General features: G+C 45.5%; 2 protein-coding genes and 2 non-coding genes across 5 annotated transcripts in view; 1 reads left to right on the top strand and 3 right to left on the bottom strand.

Moving 5' to 3' along the window:
* The window catches only part of LOC143820172 (transmembrane channel-like protein 2), a 50,290-nt gene extending 40,156 nt beyond the window's left edge, over positions 1-10,134 (top strand). Inside the window, exons 17-20 of the mRNA XM_077302638.1 lie at positions 3,124-3,249; positions 3,545-3,623; positions 5,115-5,235; positions 6,886-10,134. Of these exons, the coding sequence (XP_077158753.1) occupies positions 3,124-3,249; positions 3,545-3,623; positions 5,115-5,235; positions 6,886-7,073 (514 nt within the window). The 3' untranslated portion in view covers positions 7,074-10,134. The remainder of the gene's footprint in view (positions 1-3,123; positions 3,250-3,544; positions 3,624-5,114; positions 5,236-6,885) is intronic.
* A 164-nt stretch (positions 10,135-10,298) lies between these two features.
* On the bottom strand, positions 10,299-16,962 carry RPSA (ribosomal protein SA). Of its 2 annotated transcripts, none has more exons than XM_077304586.1 (8): positions 16,811-16,962; positions 15,565-15,732; positions 13,408-13,526; positions 12,923-13,168; positions 12,271-12,399; positions 11,060-11,228; positions 10,671-10,712; positions 10,299-10,467 (listed from the first exon to the last, which is right to left on the bottom strand). In XM_077304586.1, the coding sequence occupies exons 2-8, from the start codon at positions 15,695-15,697 to the stop codon at positions 10,376-10,378; spliced, it is 930 nt and encodes a 309-aa protein (XP_077160701.1). In that variant the 5' UTR covers positions 15,698-15,732; positions 16,811-16,962; the 3' UTR covers positions 10,299-10,375. The 2 variants fall into 2 exon arrangements, with proteins under 2 accessions (XP_077160701.1, XP_077160700.1); XM_077304585.1 differs by having other exon boundaries at positions 10,299-10,470.
* Positions 12,648-12,807, bottom strand: LOC143821190 (small nucleolar RNA SNORA62/SNORA6 family). Its single transcript, XR_013225728.1, has one exon. It is a non-coding gene; the product is annotated as a small nucleolar RNA SNORA62/SNORA6 family (small nucleolar RNA).
* On the bottom strand, positions 14,188-14,344 carry LOC143821189 (small nucleolar RNA SNORA62/SNORA6 family). The gene has a single exon (XR_013225727.1). It is a non-coding gene; the product is annotated as a small nucleolar RNA SNORA62/SNORA6 family (small nucleolar RNA).
* Positions 16,963-17,487: the final 525 nt, after the last annotated feature.

Below are 17,487 nucleotides of genomic sequence, written 5' to 3' on the forward strand. Positions count from 1 at the left end.
GAGGCAGCTGGCTGCTTGTGGGGGGGGGGGTGATTATGCCGCCTAACTTATGTTGTTTTATATGGGGTTGATGATGGGGTTTTATTTGGGGGTTTTATATGTATGTGTAACCCGCCAGGAAACTTTGGAGAGTCGCGGGCTATAAATCTAATTAATTAATTAAAGCTCATCAACAACAAGACAATGTGTGCAGGACATATATTCAGAACACCTGGCCATGGTGGTCTGTGTGATGGTCACCTCCCAAATTGACTTCTGTAACTCACTCTAGGTGGGCCTACCCTTGTCCTTGACCCAGAAATTGCAGATGGTGCAAAATGCAGCTGCTAAGGTCCTCACTGGAGCATCTTGGAGGACCCACATCCAGCCTGTGCTGAGGCAGCTGCATTGGTTGCCAGTTGCCAACCAGATCAGATTAAGGCCCTTTGTGGTCTGAGACCCACATACCTGATGGACTGCCTGTCGCCTTATGCCCCCCGCAGGGCCTTGCGCTCTGCTGGTTCTGGTGCCTGGCCCTCAGGAGGTTTGCCTGGCCTCAGCCAGAGCCTTTTTGGTCTTGACCCTGACTTGGTGGAATGAGCTCCCATAAGAGCTGAGAACCGTGAGGAAGCTTTTGCAGTTCCACAGGGACTGTAAGACAGAGCAATTTTACCAGGTCTATGGTTGAGGCGAGGGCATGAAAGATCAGAGGGGCCCCTCCAGGTTAGACCTCTATTGCACCAGGATTGGATTGACGGCACTCCCTGGAAACCCCTGAGACACTGGGAACGGATCGGTGGAAAATAGGCGCTAGAGGTTGGGGTTTTATTTTTTCACCGGCAAGTTCTGTTTTTTAAGTACAGGAATTGAGAATGGTTTTAATTTTTATCAGATTCCAGTAGCACCTTTAAGACCAACAAAGATTTATTCAAGGCGTGAGCTTTCGAGTGCAAGCACCCTTTGTCAGACTATGATCTTCTTACATGACAGGGAATATATAGCAAAAATCAGTTTATATATTCCCTATATATTCCCTGTCATGTAAGAAGATCATAGTCTGACGAAGGGTGCTTGCACTTGAAAGCTCACGCCTTGAATAAATCTTTGTTGGTCTTAAAGGTGCTACTGGAATCTGATTTTATTGTTCTACTTCAGACCAACACGGCTACTCATTTTAATGTTTATATGAGGTTTTATCTCTTTTTATGTAACCCACCACAAGTCAGCTCACTGATAGCAGCGGGGAATAAATCTAACATATAAATAAATGATAAATAGCCATGAGCTACAAACACTTTGAAGAGGGTTTAAGTGAAGATAGCTCTCATTAGGGAAGAGCTTGAGAACCTATTTTCCTTTTCAGCTCAGCTCTTTCAAAAGCCTTGATGCGCACCTGTAAAACTCAGTGATATACAGGTACTACTTTCGCCCTGGACATTTCTCCGTATGTTTGGTATGCCAGTAAGAAAACTGAATTTGCATCTCAAAGCCCACATCTGTTTTGCCTGTTTTCACCTGTATAATGAATTCACTGAGCATCCTCAAGAAGCCAGAAGAGGAACATACACTTAACCTGGAAAATGGAAACTGAAAAGCACCCAAGTGAAACAACTGCAGAATGTCAGACCATCTACGAGAAGGCCAAGTCCTGATTTCTGGAGCAACCTTTTAGTTGCTTCCAATCCAGTAGTTACAGCCATCACGACTTTAGAAGGAAGAGGGATAATAAATACTGACTTGTTCAGAGTACGGGCCTCCATCACTGTATTAACAAGCATTTCTTACCGTCGGTCTGAATCACCCTTGCACAAATTGTTCTGCGGCCTGGATTATCATGTCAATGAGCCGTAATTTGATTTTAGAAACTGTTTCTGGCTGCCCTGCTGACTCTGACTCGGTGGGGTGCCGGTTCAGAACGAGCCGTTCCTTTCGCTTTATCATCTGGGATCTTTCTTCAGTTCATAAGCATTGTCAGGAACAATCTCCTCGTATGATTTTGAGAAAAGAGAAACGGCCTACCTGTTTACATGCAGTTGTTTTTCCCTTTAAAAATGCCTCCCAGAAGGCAGCTGCTGGATTTCGGGAGACTATGGGCTACCTTGGAAGGTCTGAGTGGCTTATTAGTGGCCATAAGCAACCACACCCTAGACTCCCAGGCCACATGCCTAGTGCTGGTCTCCCTCTCTCTACAACATGGGCACTCCCTGGAATTATAGCTCATCTCCAGATGAGAGAGAGCCGCTCGCCTGGAGAAATGGCTGGTTAGGAGGGTGGACTCCATAGCATTATACTCCCGAGGTCCCTCCCTGCCCCCAACCCCGCCCACTCCTGGCTCCACTCCCAAAATCTCCAGGTATTTCCCAACCCAGAGTTGGCAAGCCCTATGTGACACACATGTTCCACTTCATGCCTGGCTATGGTAATCTGTGCCAATTGGAGCATCTATGTTGCCTTTAAGCGCGGACCCATGTACAGTTATAGGGTTGGGTGCTTTGGTGGCCGTTCACAACTGAAGCAGCCAGCCCTGTGGTGTGGGGGGGAGGGGCGGCACAGCTACCGGCAGTGCCTGTGCCGCCCCTCCCCCCCACGCCACGGCGCTGGCTGCTTCGGGCGCGAACGGCCACTTCAGCGGCCAAAGCGCCCAACCAACAGTTCAGTGCCGAGGTAAAGGTAAAGGTATCCCCTGTGCAAGCACCGAGTCATGTCTGACCCTTGGGGTGACGCCCTCTAGCGTTTTCATGGCAGACTCAATACGGGGTGGTTTGCCAGTGCCTTACCCAGTCATGACCGTTTACCCCCCAGCAAGCTGGGTACTCATTTTACCGACCTCGGAAGGATGGAAGGCTGAGTCAACCTTGAGCCGGCTGCTGGGATTGAACTCCCAGCCTCATGGGCAAAGCTTTCAGACGGCTGCCTTACCACTCTGCGCCACAAGAGGCTCTTAACAACTAGCTAAAAAGCTCCAAAAATAAAAGGTCTCCTGTTTATTAGAATCTTGTGGCTTCAGGTTCTCTAAAGGAAGTACACAGGTGAATACTGCTGAAAAGCATCTTTCTGAATCTGAGGTATGCCAAGTAACATTCTGCAAGACAATCTATAAAACAATGACGGATCAGTGACTCATTCTCTCTTTTTTTTTTTTAGTGGAAAAAAGAAAATGTATGATGTCATCCAAGAGACCATCCAATATGATTTCCCACCTTTTGTAGCCAAAATCTTTGGCTACGTGGCAAACCCAGGGCTGATTATACCTGCAATTCTGCTTATGATGTAAGTGGTGCCAATAAAACAAAGCCGGGGTGTTAAATAATGTGGAGAGTTGAGCAAGATTTTGGTGCAGCTTCAAACTGACTGGGATTTATGGCTAATCCTGAGCATGCTATGTGTCACTTTTATGTAAAAGGTTCTTCATAAATTGTCATAAATCTTCCAAAATTATACCCTTGCCACACAAGACTTTTAAATCAGGCAACACACTTAAAATGCCTAAATATTACCCATAAGTATTAACCTCATTGAAAAGCATTCGAGATTTTTTTTTAAACGTGCTTTTTTATTTTTGCAGTCTTGCCATATATTACCTGAATGCAGTGGCTGAAGCATATCAACAAGCAAACGCAGAGCTGAAGAGGAAAATGCAGATGGTATGTTTGTGTTGCATCATATTGACTTTCAAATGAAAAAGCCAGGGTTTTGCATTTTTTACTTCAAGTGTTTCCTGTTAAGTGGAAAGCACAAGTAGTAATTCAGGTAATAATTGCAAATGCTTGCTGTATTTATTTTGAATATTCCCACGCCGTCTTTTCAGAGACCTGCTCGAAGCAGTTTAAGAAATTTTAATATCACCAGCTCTTATATAACAACATTAACCTTTGCCACCAAAACGGTTTGTGAGGTTCTAAACACCTGAACTGTTAGCACTGTAACTATGTCTAGAATTACAGCTGGTGCATAAAAGGTAAACAGAAGTACAGTATCCCAAACACAAGTGTGTGTATTTGATCTCACATTGGAGTGGATTGGGGCAGGGGCTTGGATTTTCTTGAACTGATTTAAACAAATATTCAGGTGGGTCACCATGTTGGCCTAATGTAGCAGAACAAAGTTGGAGTTCAGTGGCACCTTTAAGGCCAACTAAGTTTTATTCAAGGTGTAAGTTTTTGTGTGCATGGCACACTTGGTCAGACAATGAAATGGGAGTTACAAGATCACATATATAGAAGAGTTGGTTCTTATATGCCACCTTTTTCTATCTGACGGAGTCTCAAAGCAGCATATAATCGCCTTCCCTGTCCTCTCCCCACAACAGACACCCTGTGAGGGAGGTGAGGATGAGAGAGCCCTGATATTACTGCTGGGTCAGAAGAAGAGTTGGTTCTTATATGCCACTTTTCTCTATCTGAAGGAGTATCAAAGCAGCTTACATTCGCCTCCCCTTTCCTCTCCCCACAACAGACACCCTGAGAGGGAGGTAAGGCTGAGAGAGCCCTGAGATTACTGAAGAAGAAGAAGATTTGGTTCTTATATGCTGCTTTTCTCTACCCGAAGGAGTCTCAAAGAGGCTTACAATCCCCTTTCCCTTTCCTCTCCCCACAACAGACACCCTGTGAGGTAGATGAAGCTGAGAGAGCCCTGATATTACTGTCTGGCCAGAACAGCTTTATCAACGCCACGGTGAGCCCAAGGTCACCCAGCTGGCTGCACGTGGGGGAGTGCCGAATCAAACCTGGCTCATCAGATTAGAAGTCCGCACTCCTAACCACTACACCAAGAGAGTGTAATGACTTGCTCATTCATTAAAATTCTTCTTCTTCCTCATATTATTATATGGCACTCTCAAAACCGGCTTGTGGTGGTCCATCATAAAACCCAGATAAAAACCCATTAAAAACAGGACATTCATCAATAATAATAATAATAATAATAATAATAAGATTAAACAGATGGAGTGGATTGGGGCTTGGATTTTCATGAACTGATTTATACAAATATTCAGGTGGGTAGCCGTGTAGGCCTGAAGTAGCAGAGCAAAGCCTAACCCAACCCTTTAACCAATATCTAATCATGTGGGCCTTTCTTTCAAAAGAAAAGAGCTATGTACTTTTGAACAAATCGTATCTATTTTACCGCTGCAGCAACGGGAAGAAGCAAAAAATAAGAAAAACAACAAAGCTTCCACCAATCCTGCCATACAAGATTTAGAAGACTTGTTCGTTCCATGCACGAAGACAACTGAGGAGTCCAAACCAGCTGAAGGTAAACAACTGGGCCAACTGAGTACTTTCAATAAGCCTGTAGTGCTATGCCAAAGGAATAAATCAGGATTATCCCACCCCCTAGGCAACCAATACAGGGTGATCTACCCCTTCAACAAGAAGCGGCAGAACCTACAGCTGTCCAAACCCAGTTCCCCAAAGCAAAAGAATAACGATGGGCAGACCAAAGTTCCTTGCTGCAGGAATTGATGTAAACACTTCTTACCCACAGGGAAAGTTGGGTCCCAAGGAGATATGAGCGGCAATAAGAGTCAGCATCCTCTGTCCACATGAGAACAGCTCTATCAGTGCTGTGGCGAGCCCAAGGTCACCCAACTAGCTGCATGTGGAGAAGGAGAGGGGAATCAAACCCAGCTCGTCAGATTAGAAGTCGGCCCTCTTAACTACTGCACACCGAGCGCATCATTAGCAAATGCCAGCCTCTTTTCAGGCAATGATGTCACCAACTGGTTATTATCCCACTGTGAAGTAAAAGGCCCTCTAGTGTTACTGAGGAGCTTTTCCCCAGAGGTACTCCCCCACCCAGCCCCACAATATTACAATAGCACTGGGTTCCAGTGGGGCTGTAGGAAGCCTTACCAGGATACATGTGTCCATTTTGTGGCTCTGTCATGTAGATCAGTGGTCCTCACCCCCTGGTCCGGGGACCGGTACCGGTCCATGGATCAGTTGGTACTGGGCCACGGCTCCTCCTCATCCTCCTCTCCAGCTGCTACCTCAGGGGCTGCCCTGCCACTCTGCCGCCGGCTCACCTTTGGTGCTCTCCAATGGCCACCATGGCTGGGACTCCCCCTCGGCATGGCACTGCGCAGCTGCTGCTGGCAGCGCCCCCCAGTGGGTGGCAGGAAGTCAGGGGCACCGGTGGGAAAGCAAGTAGAGCAGAAGTTCAGGTGGCAGCAACGTCACTTGGCAAAAGACTACCCCCCCCCCTCCCGGGCCTCAGTAAAATTGTCAAGCATTGACTGGTCCCCTGTGATAAAAAGGTTGGGGACCACTGATGTAGATAATTTGGTTCGAAGATAAGGTTGAGAACCGCTGTCCTAGAAGCAGCACAAAATGTAACGGAAATGAAAATAATCCCATACACACATTGCAGTTTTCAGAAAAGCCTTCACTTGTGCGTGCTTTCAGACCTTCCCTTTTGCTTACTGCATGGCAGATTCAGTCAGGTCCCTCCAGATGGCCACTTGTTGGACCTCTCTCAGTTCCGCAGGGCCTGCAAGACGGAGCTCTTCCGCCAGGCATTTGGTTGACGCCGAGTGTGACACTTAGTGGGGAAATTGGACCCCCCCCCCAGTTGCCATGCTCACGTACTAGACCGGCAGGAACTACCCCGAAGTGTGTCCATCCTCAGCTGCTCCAACATCTAATTCCATAGCATTAGAGGTCTGGGTTTATTAATTATTACTGCCATCTTGGGATTGTGCAATATTAAGATATTTTATTGGATTGCTGTTTTTATGAATTGTGATTTTATTGTTTTATTGTATACGTTGTAAACTGCCATGAGCCAGAATTTCTGGGAATGGCGGTATATAAATCAAGTGCATTCTTGACCATTTTTCCGGTACAGCTAATAAAATCTTGGGGGCAAAGTATGTTAATTGGTTTTCTCTACTCTCTCTTTAAGAAAGAAATCCATCGCCTAGCGGAAAGAACAATCCTGCCGCAGAAGCAAGCAATCCCAGAAGCAATCCACCTGATGCTGGGAAAGGAGCTCTGCCGGTTACCTCAACACATGCAACAGCAATTCAGCCGTCTCCACCAAGATCCGGGGAGCCTCAGACCAACCAACCAAAATCTGGACCCCATCCCTAGAGACCAGATGCTGAGGAAGTAAGAAAATTGAGTAATCAACCCAGGCAAAAGGATGTGGGGTACACTAACACGTATGCACTCAGTGCATTATATCCTGAGAGTTTCACATATCCCCCTCACATTTGAGAGAACGTACCTTGTGAGATCGTTTTCCCTATTCAGCATCTCCTTTTTTTCTTAGAGATATGAACTCTTGAATAAATCGAAAGACAGCTTTTTAGGTCCATGTTTCTGTAACAGAGTTAAAACCTATAGCCCAGTGGTCCTCTACCCCCGGTTCGGGGGCCGATATCAGTCCGTGGATCAGTCAGCTCCTTCTTGTCCTCCTCCCCGGCTGCTGCCTCGGAGTAGATATGGAAATTCATGATTCAAAGCTCACAGAGCATGCAAACACTGAACTACTTTTCACATGTCGCTAAGTTGTCTGATCACCATCAATCTGTGACATAGAAATAATTTAGCTTGAATATTAACTTATTGTAAGGATTAAGTTGATTCAATGGCCCATATCCTTTTTAGGATTTATTTTACTTTATAACCAATTTATCATTCCCTGGATGGATTATAGAATATTTCAGAACAGAAACTAAAGATATTATTTTCAGGCAAGATTTTAAAAGACGAACATTCAACTTTGTCATGTTTATGCAGTTGCAAAGTATTTATGTTTCAACACATGGCTTGTAGGCTACTACGGGAAAGTAAGAGATTCTAAATTATTATAATCCAGTATTTGTCACTAGAATCACACTGAACTACTTTAATCTTCAACAAGATATTAGAATAGAAACCTCTCCCACAGAACAAGATTTCCATTATGTGATTCTTTGGCTTAAATTTAGCATTTTCTGTCTGCAAGGACAAATTAAATCTAAATGACTGTGACACAATCTGGCATGCATCTCAGAAGTTATCCCATTCCAGCCACATATTTCAAAGAGATCAGGAAAGATAAATATTCTATTGATTCAGGTAGGTAGCCATGTTAGTCTAAAGCAGTAGAATGTTGGTTTCACTCCAGTGGCACCTTTAAGCCCAACAAAGTTTAATTCTGGGCATAATGTTTTGTGTGCATGCACACTACATCATGCACATGAACGCTTATACCCAGAATTAAACTTCCTTGATCATAAAAGGTGCCACTTTGTTCTGTTCTTATTGCAAGAAATGGGGAAAGCAGCATATTCAAATAGGACCTTTGACCTTGTATATTACTAGCTAGAAATCATCTGGAAGAACTGTTGAGCTAACCTTTGCCTCCTGGTGCTGTCCATGAAGATCTCTCAACTGATTTTCAGTACCTGTAGGGTTTATATGAAACTATGGCATGCACTGATCTCTCCCAAGGACTCCAAACCAGGGTTAGGGGGACCCTGGGGTTACATGACAGCTCCCCAGGGGTTATGTGGTCTTTCCCAGAAGTTTGGATGGCTGCTGACCATGTCACTGGAGCCCACTTCCCCTGTTGCTCTACAAGCCTAGTCTTTCTCCACAATGGAAACGGTAAATGATCAATCGATTGAGCAGTTGGCTGGCTCCCACATCTTCCTTTTGCACACGCTTCTCTGAAGGGGCATGTCCTCACTTCCAAGGTTATTCAAACCTTGAAAAATATTGTAGGGGTTCCTCCATGGTCATAAGGTTGGAAATACAAAATACAGGATGATCTTGATAGGCTCGAGAAGTGGGCTAAACTGAATAAAATGAAGTTCAATAGGGACAAATGTAAAGTTCTGCATTTAGGTAGGAAAAACCAAACACACCAATATAAGATGGAGACTTGTCTTGGCAGTAGCATGTGCGAAAAGGATCTAGGAGTCTTAGTAACCATACATTGACCATGAGTCAACAGTGTGACTCAGTGGGTAAAAAGGCAAATGGGATTTGGGGCTGTATCAAATAGAGTATTGTGTCCAGATCACGGGAGGTGATGGGATTGCTGTACTCTGCTCTCGTTCGGCCTCACTTGGGAGTCCTATGTTGAGTTTTGGTCACCCCAGTTGAAGAGGGATGTAGACAAATGGAGTGTGTCCAGAGGAGGGCAACAAAGATGGTGAGGGGTTTGGAGACCAAGACGTATGAGGAAAAGTTTGGGGAGCTTGGTCTGTTCAGCCTGGAGAGGAGACGACCGAGAGGGAATCTGATAACCGTCTTCAAGTATTTAAAAGGGTGCCATATAGAGGATGGAGCAGTTGTTCTCTTGTTCCGGACGGACGGACCAGAACCAATGGAATGAAATTAATTTAAAAGAAATTCCATCTAAACATCCGGAATAAGTTCCTGACAGAGCGGTTTCTCAGTGGAACAGGCTTCCTCAGGTGGTGGTGGGTTCTGCATCTTTGGAAATTTTAAAACAGAGGCTGATTCTGTGAAGGCTTAAGGGGGTGGCAAGGTACAGTAGATAAGCGATTGGGATGTGAGTGTCCTGCATAGTGCAAGGGTTGGACTAGATGACCCATGAGGGTCCTTCCAACTATTATTCTGATTCTAAAAAGGCTTATCTATCCAGTCCTAGTCTGGCATTTTCCCATATTGTTACTATGCTTAAGCCAGAGTTCCAACTGGCCAGTTCTGAGTAGGCATGAGCATGTATGGTTGTGAAAAGGCGACGGCAGTGGTGGTGACCTCAAACTGGAACCCTGGAAATACTTTTTTGAGTCTAAAGGTATAGGTATCTCCTGTGCAAGCACCGAGTCATGTCTGACCCTTGGGGTGACGCCCTCTAGCAGACTCAAATACAGGGTGGTTTTGCTATTTCCTTACCCAGTCATTACCGTTTACCCCCCAGCAAGCTGGGTACTCATTTTACTGACCTCAGAAGGGTGGAAGGCCAAGTCAACCTTGAGCCGGCTGCTGGGATCTAACTCCCAGCCTCATGGTCAGAGCTTCAGACAGCATGTCGGCTGCCTTACCACACTGCGCCACAAGGGGCTCTAAGCGCCATTAAACACAGCAGAGCAAGCATGCACAGCTCAGGTGCTGATGCTTGTCAAGTTCAGGAACTAAAACCTGTTTGCATAAAAAAGTTTGATCTGTTAAACACTATTTCATGACAATAAACCTGCTGGGCATTTATCCCATTTTACCCAACGTATCAGTCAATCTCTTTCTTGGCCTCTTTTTGGAGTCTCTCGCCAGTTACCTCTTCAAAATAAATATTAGGGGGTGGGAAGAAAGGGGAAACCTGAATTGCGCAATACCCCACTAAAGAACAAGCAAGCCATGTTTAACCATTAGAAAGAACTTTTATTTCTGTTGTTTTTTCCCCCCACTGTATTCAAGAACTCTTGCTGCTGAATGTATTATGACCACTCTGTGGTAGTGCCCACCCACTCAGTTGCCTGAGCAGTAGGAGCTGCAGACCAATCCTCAGTGGCTGGCTGTGCGCTCCAATCTTCTGAAAAAAGCAAACATAAAATGACCATAAAGAATTTTACACATAAGACAACACACACCCCAGCCCTGCTTCAGGTCAATACATATTATAAGAGGCGGGGCCAAGCCCGTTGCATTCAGGAATACAACGGGTGCTAGATTAGGGTGTGCGGAAAAACTCTGCAGACAGCCTCCCCCCTCCCCCCAGGACCTGGAACTCACCGGCAGGGGCAGGTCTCACGCGGGGATCTGCAGCCTCTGAGCCTTGGAGGGAAGTGGAAGGAGGAGGGGGTGGTCAGGGGTAAGGGTCGGAAGGCAATTGGCTGGCTCCTGGACAGACAGGCAAGCCAGTTGGAGGAGGAGGCACTCGGGGCAAGACAGCCGCCCTGAATGGGTGTTAAGTGCTGAGTGGCACTTAAGCCCTGAGATACACTCCTCCTCTAAGCCCTTACCAGAAATATATTATGTGGAACAGATTTATCACGGCAATCTGTCCACAATATGCCCTGTAATCACAACTCTTGGAAAGCAGCTCAAATAAAACAGTCATCTAAACTTTAGCCTTATCCATTTCACCCTATATACTCCAGTTCCATTTCTCAGGTACTTACCAGCTGGGAATGGCTGTATTGGCACAGAGGGCACCTGGACTCCCTCAGACCAATCAGCCACCTCAGGCTGTGGAGGAGCAGTGAACTCAGGTGCTGGAGCAGTCCATTCGCCTTGGAATTCCTCCTTTGTCACAGCTTTCTCAGCTGCGGCCTGCTCCTCCTTTTCAATCTGAAAGAGAATAGAACATGTATGTTGAAATTACAGATTCCATTCCTCCTCCGGCAAGGTGAGGGAACTGCACAGACTCTGCATTTGGGAAGCGACAGTAGTTGGGAGCATGTGCCTGTTCTAGGACATGCTGGGTGTGACTCTTTGGCCCTTTATGCACGAGTGGAAGGTCTGCATTCGGGGTGGAATGGCAGTGGCTAAAATCACCAATTATGCACGCTGCAAGTGGCAACAGAGTCAACGTATGCCGCCGAAAAAGCGAGATGCGGAAGAAAGTGGAGTTTCCCAGGACCAGGGCGCAACCAGAAGCGGCTTCGGAGTAGCCGCGTGCATAATCGGATACTCTGGGTTTTGCCACCGTTGCCTTCTGTCCCGTGCGTAAGCGGTTTGCTTCGCTTCTTCCTCCTCTGCGTTCTCCATGCTGCCGTTTCAGCGGCCGTGCATAATAGGCCTTTGTGGCAACCATTTCAGGATTATTCAGACACCACTTTTCTAGCAGTGTTAGCACTCCATGCCTTTAATCTAATAGTTCAACAAAAATAATTAATAACTATTAATCTAATAGTTCAACCAACCTCCCCACCTTCCAAGAAATTAAAATTAAACTGGGATGCAATCAGCACAAACTGCTCTTTCTTCCCTCTGCACTAGGAGTCAAAATAACCAACTTCCCATCCTTCAGATGATTTTGCTGCTGTGACAGCTGCTGCCCCTTAGGTACATCATCTCCATTTTCAGTTGTGCTACTTGGAGCATGCCTTCAAACAAGAGCTGGTTTCTGATACCCTACTTTTCACTACCCAAAGGAGTCCCAAAGCAGCTTACAATCACTTTTCCATTCCGCTCCCTGCAAGAGACAGCTTGGGAAGTGGGGGAGCTGAGATATTCCGTCAACTTATAAACACCGATTTCAATACAGTAATGCCACCCAACTCCGACATAAGCAAGCTATGTTTTAATTTGCAGTCACGTTTCCTGCAGTGCTCTGCAACCTTGTTATCCTGAGAACGCAACCATTCTCCATCAATCTGATGGCTTTTACCTCTTCAGGGTCCCGGTAGAAATAGAGATCAGGCATGACCTCCCACGGGTGTTCACGGGAAATCGTGCCACGCATGCGCAGAACCTCTCGGGCCAACATCCACCACATCAGACCAACTGAGTGAGCCCCCTGAAAGACACATTAGCCCAGAGCTTTCAGGGCCAAGCACTAATTTGAAAAGAGAACGGTGGAAGGATGACAGTAGAAAAGCACAAGTTTTGACAGAGGATGAGCTCTATGGAGCAATATTACAGCACAAGAGAACTATGAAGCACAACATTTTCATTAAGTATCATGTTTAACAGCAGAGGTTTATGTATACCAACATACAACTGGCATTCCTGATTCAATCTTATCAATCTCTTTGTTTCTCAGATAGCTGTGGCAAGAATCACTATCAAACCCCATTCACTGGGCCACAAATGCCCTCATGGTGTTAGCGAAAAGCCCTGCCAGCATTGATGTAGCACACTTCCTACACTCAGCAGATCACAGGTCAGGAGCTGACCTCAACTCTGAGTTCTAACAGTGTGCAAAAAAACCCCAAACAAGGCAATAATTCAGCTGTCCCTTGCTGAACAGATGATCTGAAATCACATCTTGAAGCCATTCAACGAGAACCGTGGGCAAAGTGTTCCCGAACATGACCTACCTTGTTGTTGCAGGGGATAGCAATGTCCACATAGCGCAGGGGAGAATCCGTGTTACACAAGGCAATGGTGGGGATGTTTACGTAGGACGCCTCGGTCAATGGCTGATGATCGGCCCTCGGATCAGTGACCACCAAAAGGCGCGGCTCGCGGAAGGCAGCCTGGATCTGATTGGTGAAAGTACCAGGAGTGAAGCGGCCAGCTATAGGCGTGGCACCAGTTGCAGCTGCAAACTTCAGGACAGCACGCTACAAAAGTAAAGGGGGGAAAAGTTGAGATAAAGCTCTGCTGAAAAGAGACTAAACCTTGTTTTACATTTTTATCCAGGACCTTGAATCAGTACATCAATTTCTGGGCGTCAACATATTCGGTTCCTTCCTTAAGTCCAATTTACGTTCTTTCACAAAAACTACAGCAAAAACCAGTGGGCATTTTTCCTGACAAGTTAAGCTCTGGCTGGGCATCATCCAAGCAACTGTGCCCATACCTGCCCGGTATTCCTGGAGGAGATAACGCTCACGTCAGCAGGGTTCTCAATCGCAACAATGGCACGGGCAGCCAAAAGGAGTTTTTCCCAGGTCCTCTTCAGATTGATGATATAAATGCCTACGCACAAGATCGTAAGATTCTCAGTTACAGATATGATATTGGCTTTATCAGGCAAGCGGCCACAAGCAGTATCAGATGGAAATAACCCTGTATCATTGACTTTTGCATGTAATTACTAACAGGAAAAAAAATGCTACTAACAATGTGATCTTATTATCCACATCGGAATTAAGACTGCGAAGAAAGATACTACTTATGAGATATAAACTTCCCTAAATATTTCAAGATAGTAAAGTTAAGGATGCATCACTGAAATTCAAAAGCCACCGGAGGGTTACTGTTTACCACCCTACCTGCCTCTCAAACACAGTTGTTAAAATTGCACATAGGGGTGAATAAAGATAAATGGATCCAAAAAACTAGGAGGGATAAGAGAGCACACACAAAAATGTCACTTCCTTGCACACCTCTCTACTTCTGTAACATGAAAAACCAGGACAGAAGAATGTGTGAATGGAAGGAGTCTATTTAACTTAGTTGATCTGCTTCTCTATTTCCAATGATACCAGTGAATGCCATGGCACTCACATAAAACCACCATGCACGAGGGGCTCGTTCCTATTTCCCATTCACATGACCAATCAGTTCAAAAAGGAGGGGGGGGGTCTACACTTTCACAATGTCCAAGCACAAACAGTGACCATTTTTATTACAGCAGGCATGTGGCAGTGAGTACTATCAAACTCCAGTCATAGAGAAGAACTCTCCTGGCGTTAGCGAAAATCCTGCCAGCGTTTTGCTATAGCACACTTCCGACACTCAGGAGTTCATTGGCCAGAAACTGGCCTCAGTTCTGAGCTTTAACAGTGTGCAAACAACACAAGAATACACCAATCCATGAACAGCCCATCAGCTCTCACCCCAACATTCAGTGCTACATGTTTCATGTGTATCAGCAAAAAGTGTCAGAATGTTAGAAAAATTCTCCCAGAAGGAAATACTGAAGGCTGTCCTGAAAACCGGAAAAAATGTAAACAAAACATGAATTCTAGATATCACTGTAACCTTACGCTATTTTTGGATTGGCTTGATTGTGTTCAATGCCTTGCACCCTAACCTCCTTCCCCACTTTCAGAAAACACTTTAATCTGTGGAAGAGGGAATCACAGGTAACTGTCTCTCCCACTGTATGCCTCCACTTCATACTCCCCACTCTGTTTCCAGGGGCCCAACTAACCCTATGTGGGGTTATCAGGAGGCACAGCAGGCTGTAGTGCAAGAGGGAAAAGCTCCCTCAACACAGACAGGAGTCACCACTACATAGCTAAGCCTGCTTACTTGCTACTGATTACAAGAACAATGTGCTTTATTTTCCCATTTAAATTACTCTGGCTTCATCTTCAATCAAATCATGCACAGATTATTAATGAGTTTGAGATTCTTTTAATTTAATTGTTTATCACTTCACTGAAGACTTCCTAATTCAAAACTTACAAAAGCTAGCATTGTCGACTGGGTTATCACTTGGCTTTTATACCCTGCTTACTTCTACCTTAAGGCTTACAATCCCCTTCCCTAACACTTGCCACAATAGGCACCTTGTGAGGTGGGTGGGGCTGAGTTCTGAGAGAACTGCAACTGGCCCAAGATCACCCAACAGACTGCACGTTTTAACAAAGAATTAGGCTTTGTTAAAACTGGAGCCGTTTCATCAGGCGTATGGTCGTGGCCCAAAATAAAACAAACACCAAGAAGTGTTGGCCTCATTGCTGGGAGACAGTAAATATCAGCTCCTTAACACCCCCCCCCCTTCCCCGAGCTGATATATTTTAAATGGGGGCAAGTAGTCTGCACTGGTCTAACGGAAATTATTGCTTATATATTGTTTTCATGCTGTTGTTTACCTGCCCTGAGCTGTACTGGAAGGGAGGGCTAGAAAAATAAAGATATATAAAACTGTAAGCAAAAAATAGATCAAACCAGTTTACAAACATGACAGGAAAACCCTCCACAATGCTGGGGTCAGATGCCACTAACATTGTTACAACTGAACACAATTAAAAAGCTCTCCCCTATCTTGTTTCACTACACTTACCATCACTCTTCCTTTTATAGATGTACTGTTCCATCTGGAAGTCTAGGTTGGTGCCTCCCAAGTGGGTTCCTGCAGCAAGGAATTTGAGGACATCTTCCTCTTTCATCTGCAGGACATCAAGGCCTCCGGACATTGTGAAAGCTTCCTTTAAAAGCAACGACAGGAAACCTAGAAGAGAGTGATTTAAGTTAGTAGAATTTGCCTATCACCCACTGTGTAGCCTGCTCATTATTAATTAAATGTAGGCATAAACTGCCATCTATAAAGGCAGCTACTGTCATTGCCAAACCAAACATAAAATTGTGAAGTACTGTGTAGAACTGCAAACACTGAAAACTTCAAAAGCATAGCAAACAGCTCCAATATTGAGCATGTCATGTATCATCAATGCATTTAATGTCTTGTTCTACACAGGAGTAAGCAAAAGCTGAGCTCCTACAAACAGCCTCTCTAATCAGAGTAAATTCCAAAACTACATAAATCATTATCTGGTGTCTTTATCTGATATCTTTAATTAGGTTGCATTTCCTGGCTTTACCTACTTGTTTTTATATAGTTCACAACTCATTGTTGCAAGCCACTTTGCATGCATTTTATACAGAGAGGCAGGACATTAGCAAAACACATGGCAAAAGGAGAGCATTGTAGCACCGTGAAGGCTGCCCTTTGAAAGCTACTGTATTTTAGGTACATTAACTGGGAAGTCTCATCTTATCTACAAACTGTCTTGTATTACCATCCAGCAGTGTATCTTAAGCAGAGGAACAATACAGGTTTAGGGAACTGAAAAAGTTGGAACGAAAAAAAACCCTAAACTGTAACTATGCATTTAGTGCAAATGTACAAAATAACATATATTCAAATGGATTGCCTGGGCTGCCTTCCCATAGCCACCACCCAGCAAAGTCGGAAAGGAAACAGCAAATTGATCCAAGAGAGATGCTTGCACACGTATCCTGCCGCAGGCTCTGCTCGGGTGAAGACGTCAGGCGAGCAGACTTGGATTTGCAATCCCCAGCAGGCTGCTGCACATTGAAACGTGCCTTATGGGTATTTCCAAGGAGTCCAAGGAGGAAGGCGGACTATTCAATAATCAACCAGATAAATAAAACACCCCGGCCGGGAGAGACTATTTTCCAGGCACGCTTTTAAACAGCGGGAAGCCCGAGCGCCCCTCCCCGTTTCCCCTGAAGCCCCCTCCCCACCGGGCCCTTCTCCCGCGCGGAGCCGCGTGCGCGCAACTCACGCGGAACAACGCCGTATGGAGGCCCTTCTGGAGTGGAAAGAGGCCGGCGGCTCTGGATGACGCCTATATATACCCAGCCCAGCCACCAATCACGGTCCGCGTCGCCCCAGCGGTGGTGACGTCATGCAACCGGATGAACTTTGTAGGCAAGGTGTTGTTCCGGTGTCTCACTTCCGCCCTGAGGCGGCGACGGGAGGTGCCGCTCTACCCCGCCCACTCTATTGTGAGCTCTCCAACTTGACTGCTGCAGACGGAAAGCGATAGGAGAAAAGGCTCGAGCGCCGTGGCAGCTCTTGAGCCCAACGAAGCCTTATTGTGGATAGAAGCTTTCGTGTGCATGCACATTTTTCCAGGGGGACTTTGAAGACCAGCAAAATTTTAAGCAAGGTGCAAGTGTCCGCGTGCACGAAAGCTTACGCCTTGCGTAAAACTTGGTCTTAGGTGGCCCTGAAGAAGCGTGCATGGACACGAAAGCTTGTAGATTCAGAAGACAACTTTGTTAGTCTTAAAGTGTCACTGGACTCTGTTCTGCTGCTTCAGACCAACGGGACTACCTGTTTCAATCTAACCTGATCAATAGTTGAAGCTTGAAATGGCACTAAATGGCTCTTACAATAAAAAGACAGCTTCAAGGTGATAACCAAACTTTTTATTATTTACTAAATATGCTGGAAGGC

The sequence above is a fragment of the Paroedura picta genome, chromosome 11 (assembly GCF_049243985.1).
Source record: "Paroedura picta isolate Pp20150507F chromosome 11, Ppicta_v3.0, whole genome shotgun sequence".
Classification (NCBI taxonomy): domain Eukaryota; kingdom Metazoa; phylum Chordata; class Lepidosauria; order Squamata; family Gekkonidae; genus Paroedura; species Paroedura picta.

What these genes read in the sequence shown, in the direction of transcription:
- RPSA (XM_077304585.1), bottom strand. Translation starts at nt 15,697, where the DNA reads ATGTCCGGAGGCCTTGATGTCCTGCAGATGAAAGAGGAAGATGTCCTC. An exon ending in CTATCCCCTGCAACAACAAG is followed by an intron (nt 12,400 to 12,922) that starts GTAGGTCATGTT and finishes TGTGTCTTTCAG; the next exon opens with GGGGCTCACTCAGTTGGTCT. An exon ending in AATACAGCCATTCCCAGCTG is followed by an intron (nt 10,713 to 11,059) that starts GTAAGTACCTGA and finishes CTTCCCTCCAAG; the next exon opens with GCTCAGAGGCTGCAGATCCC.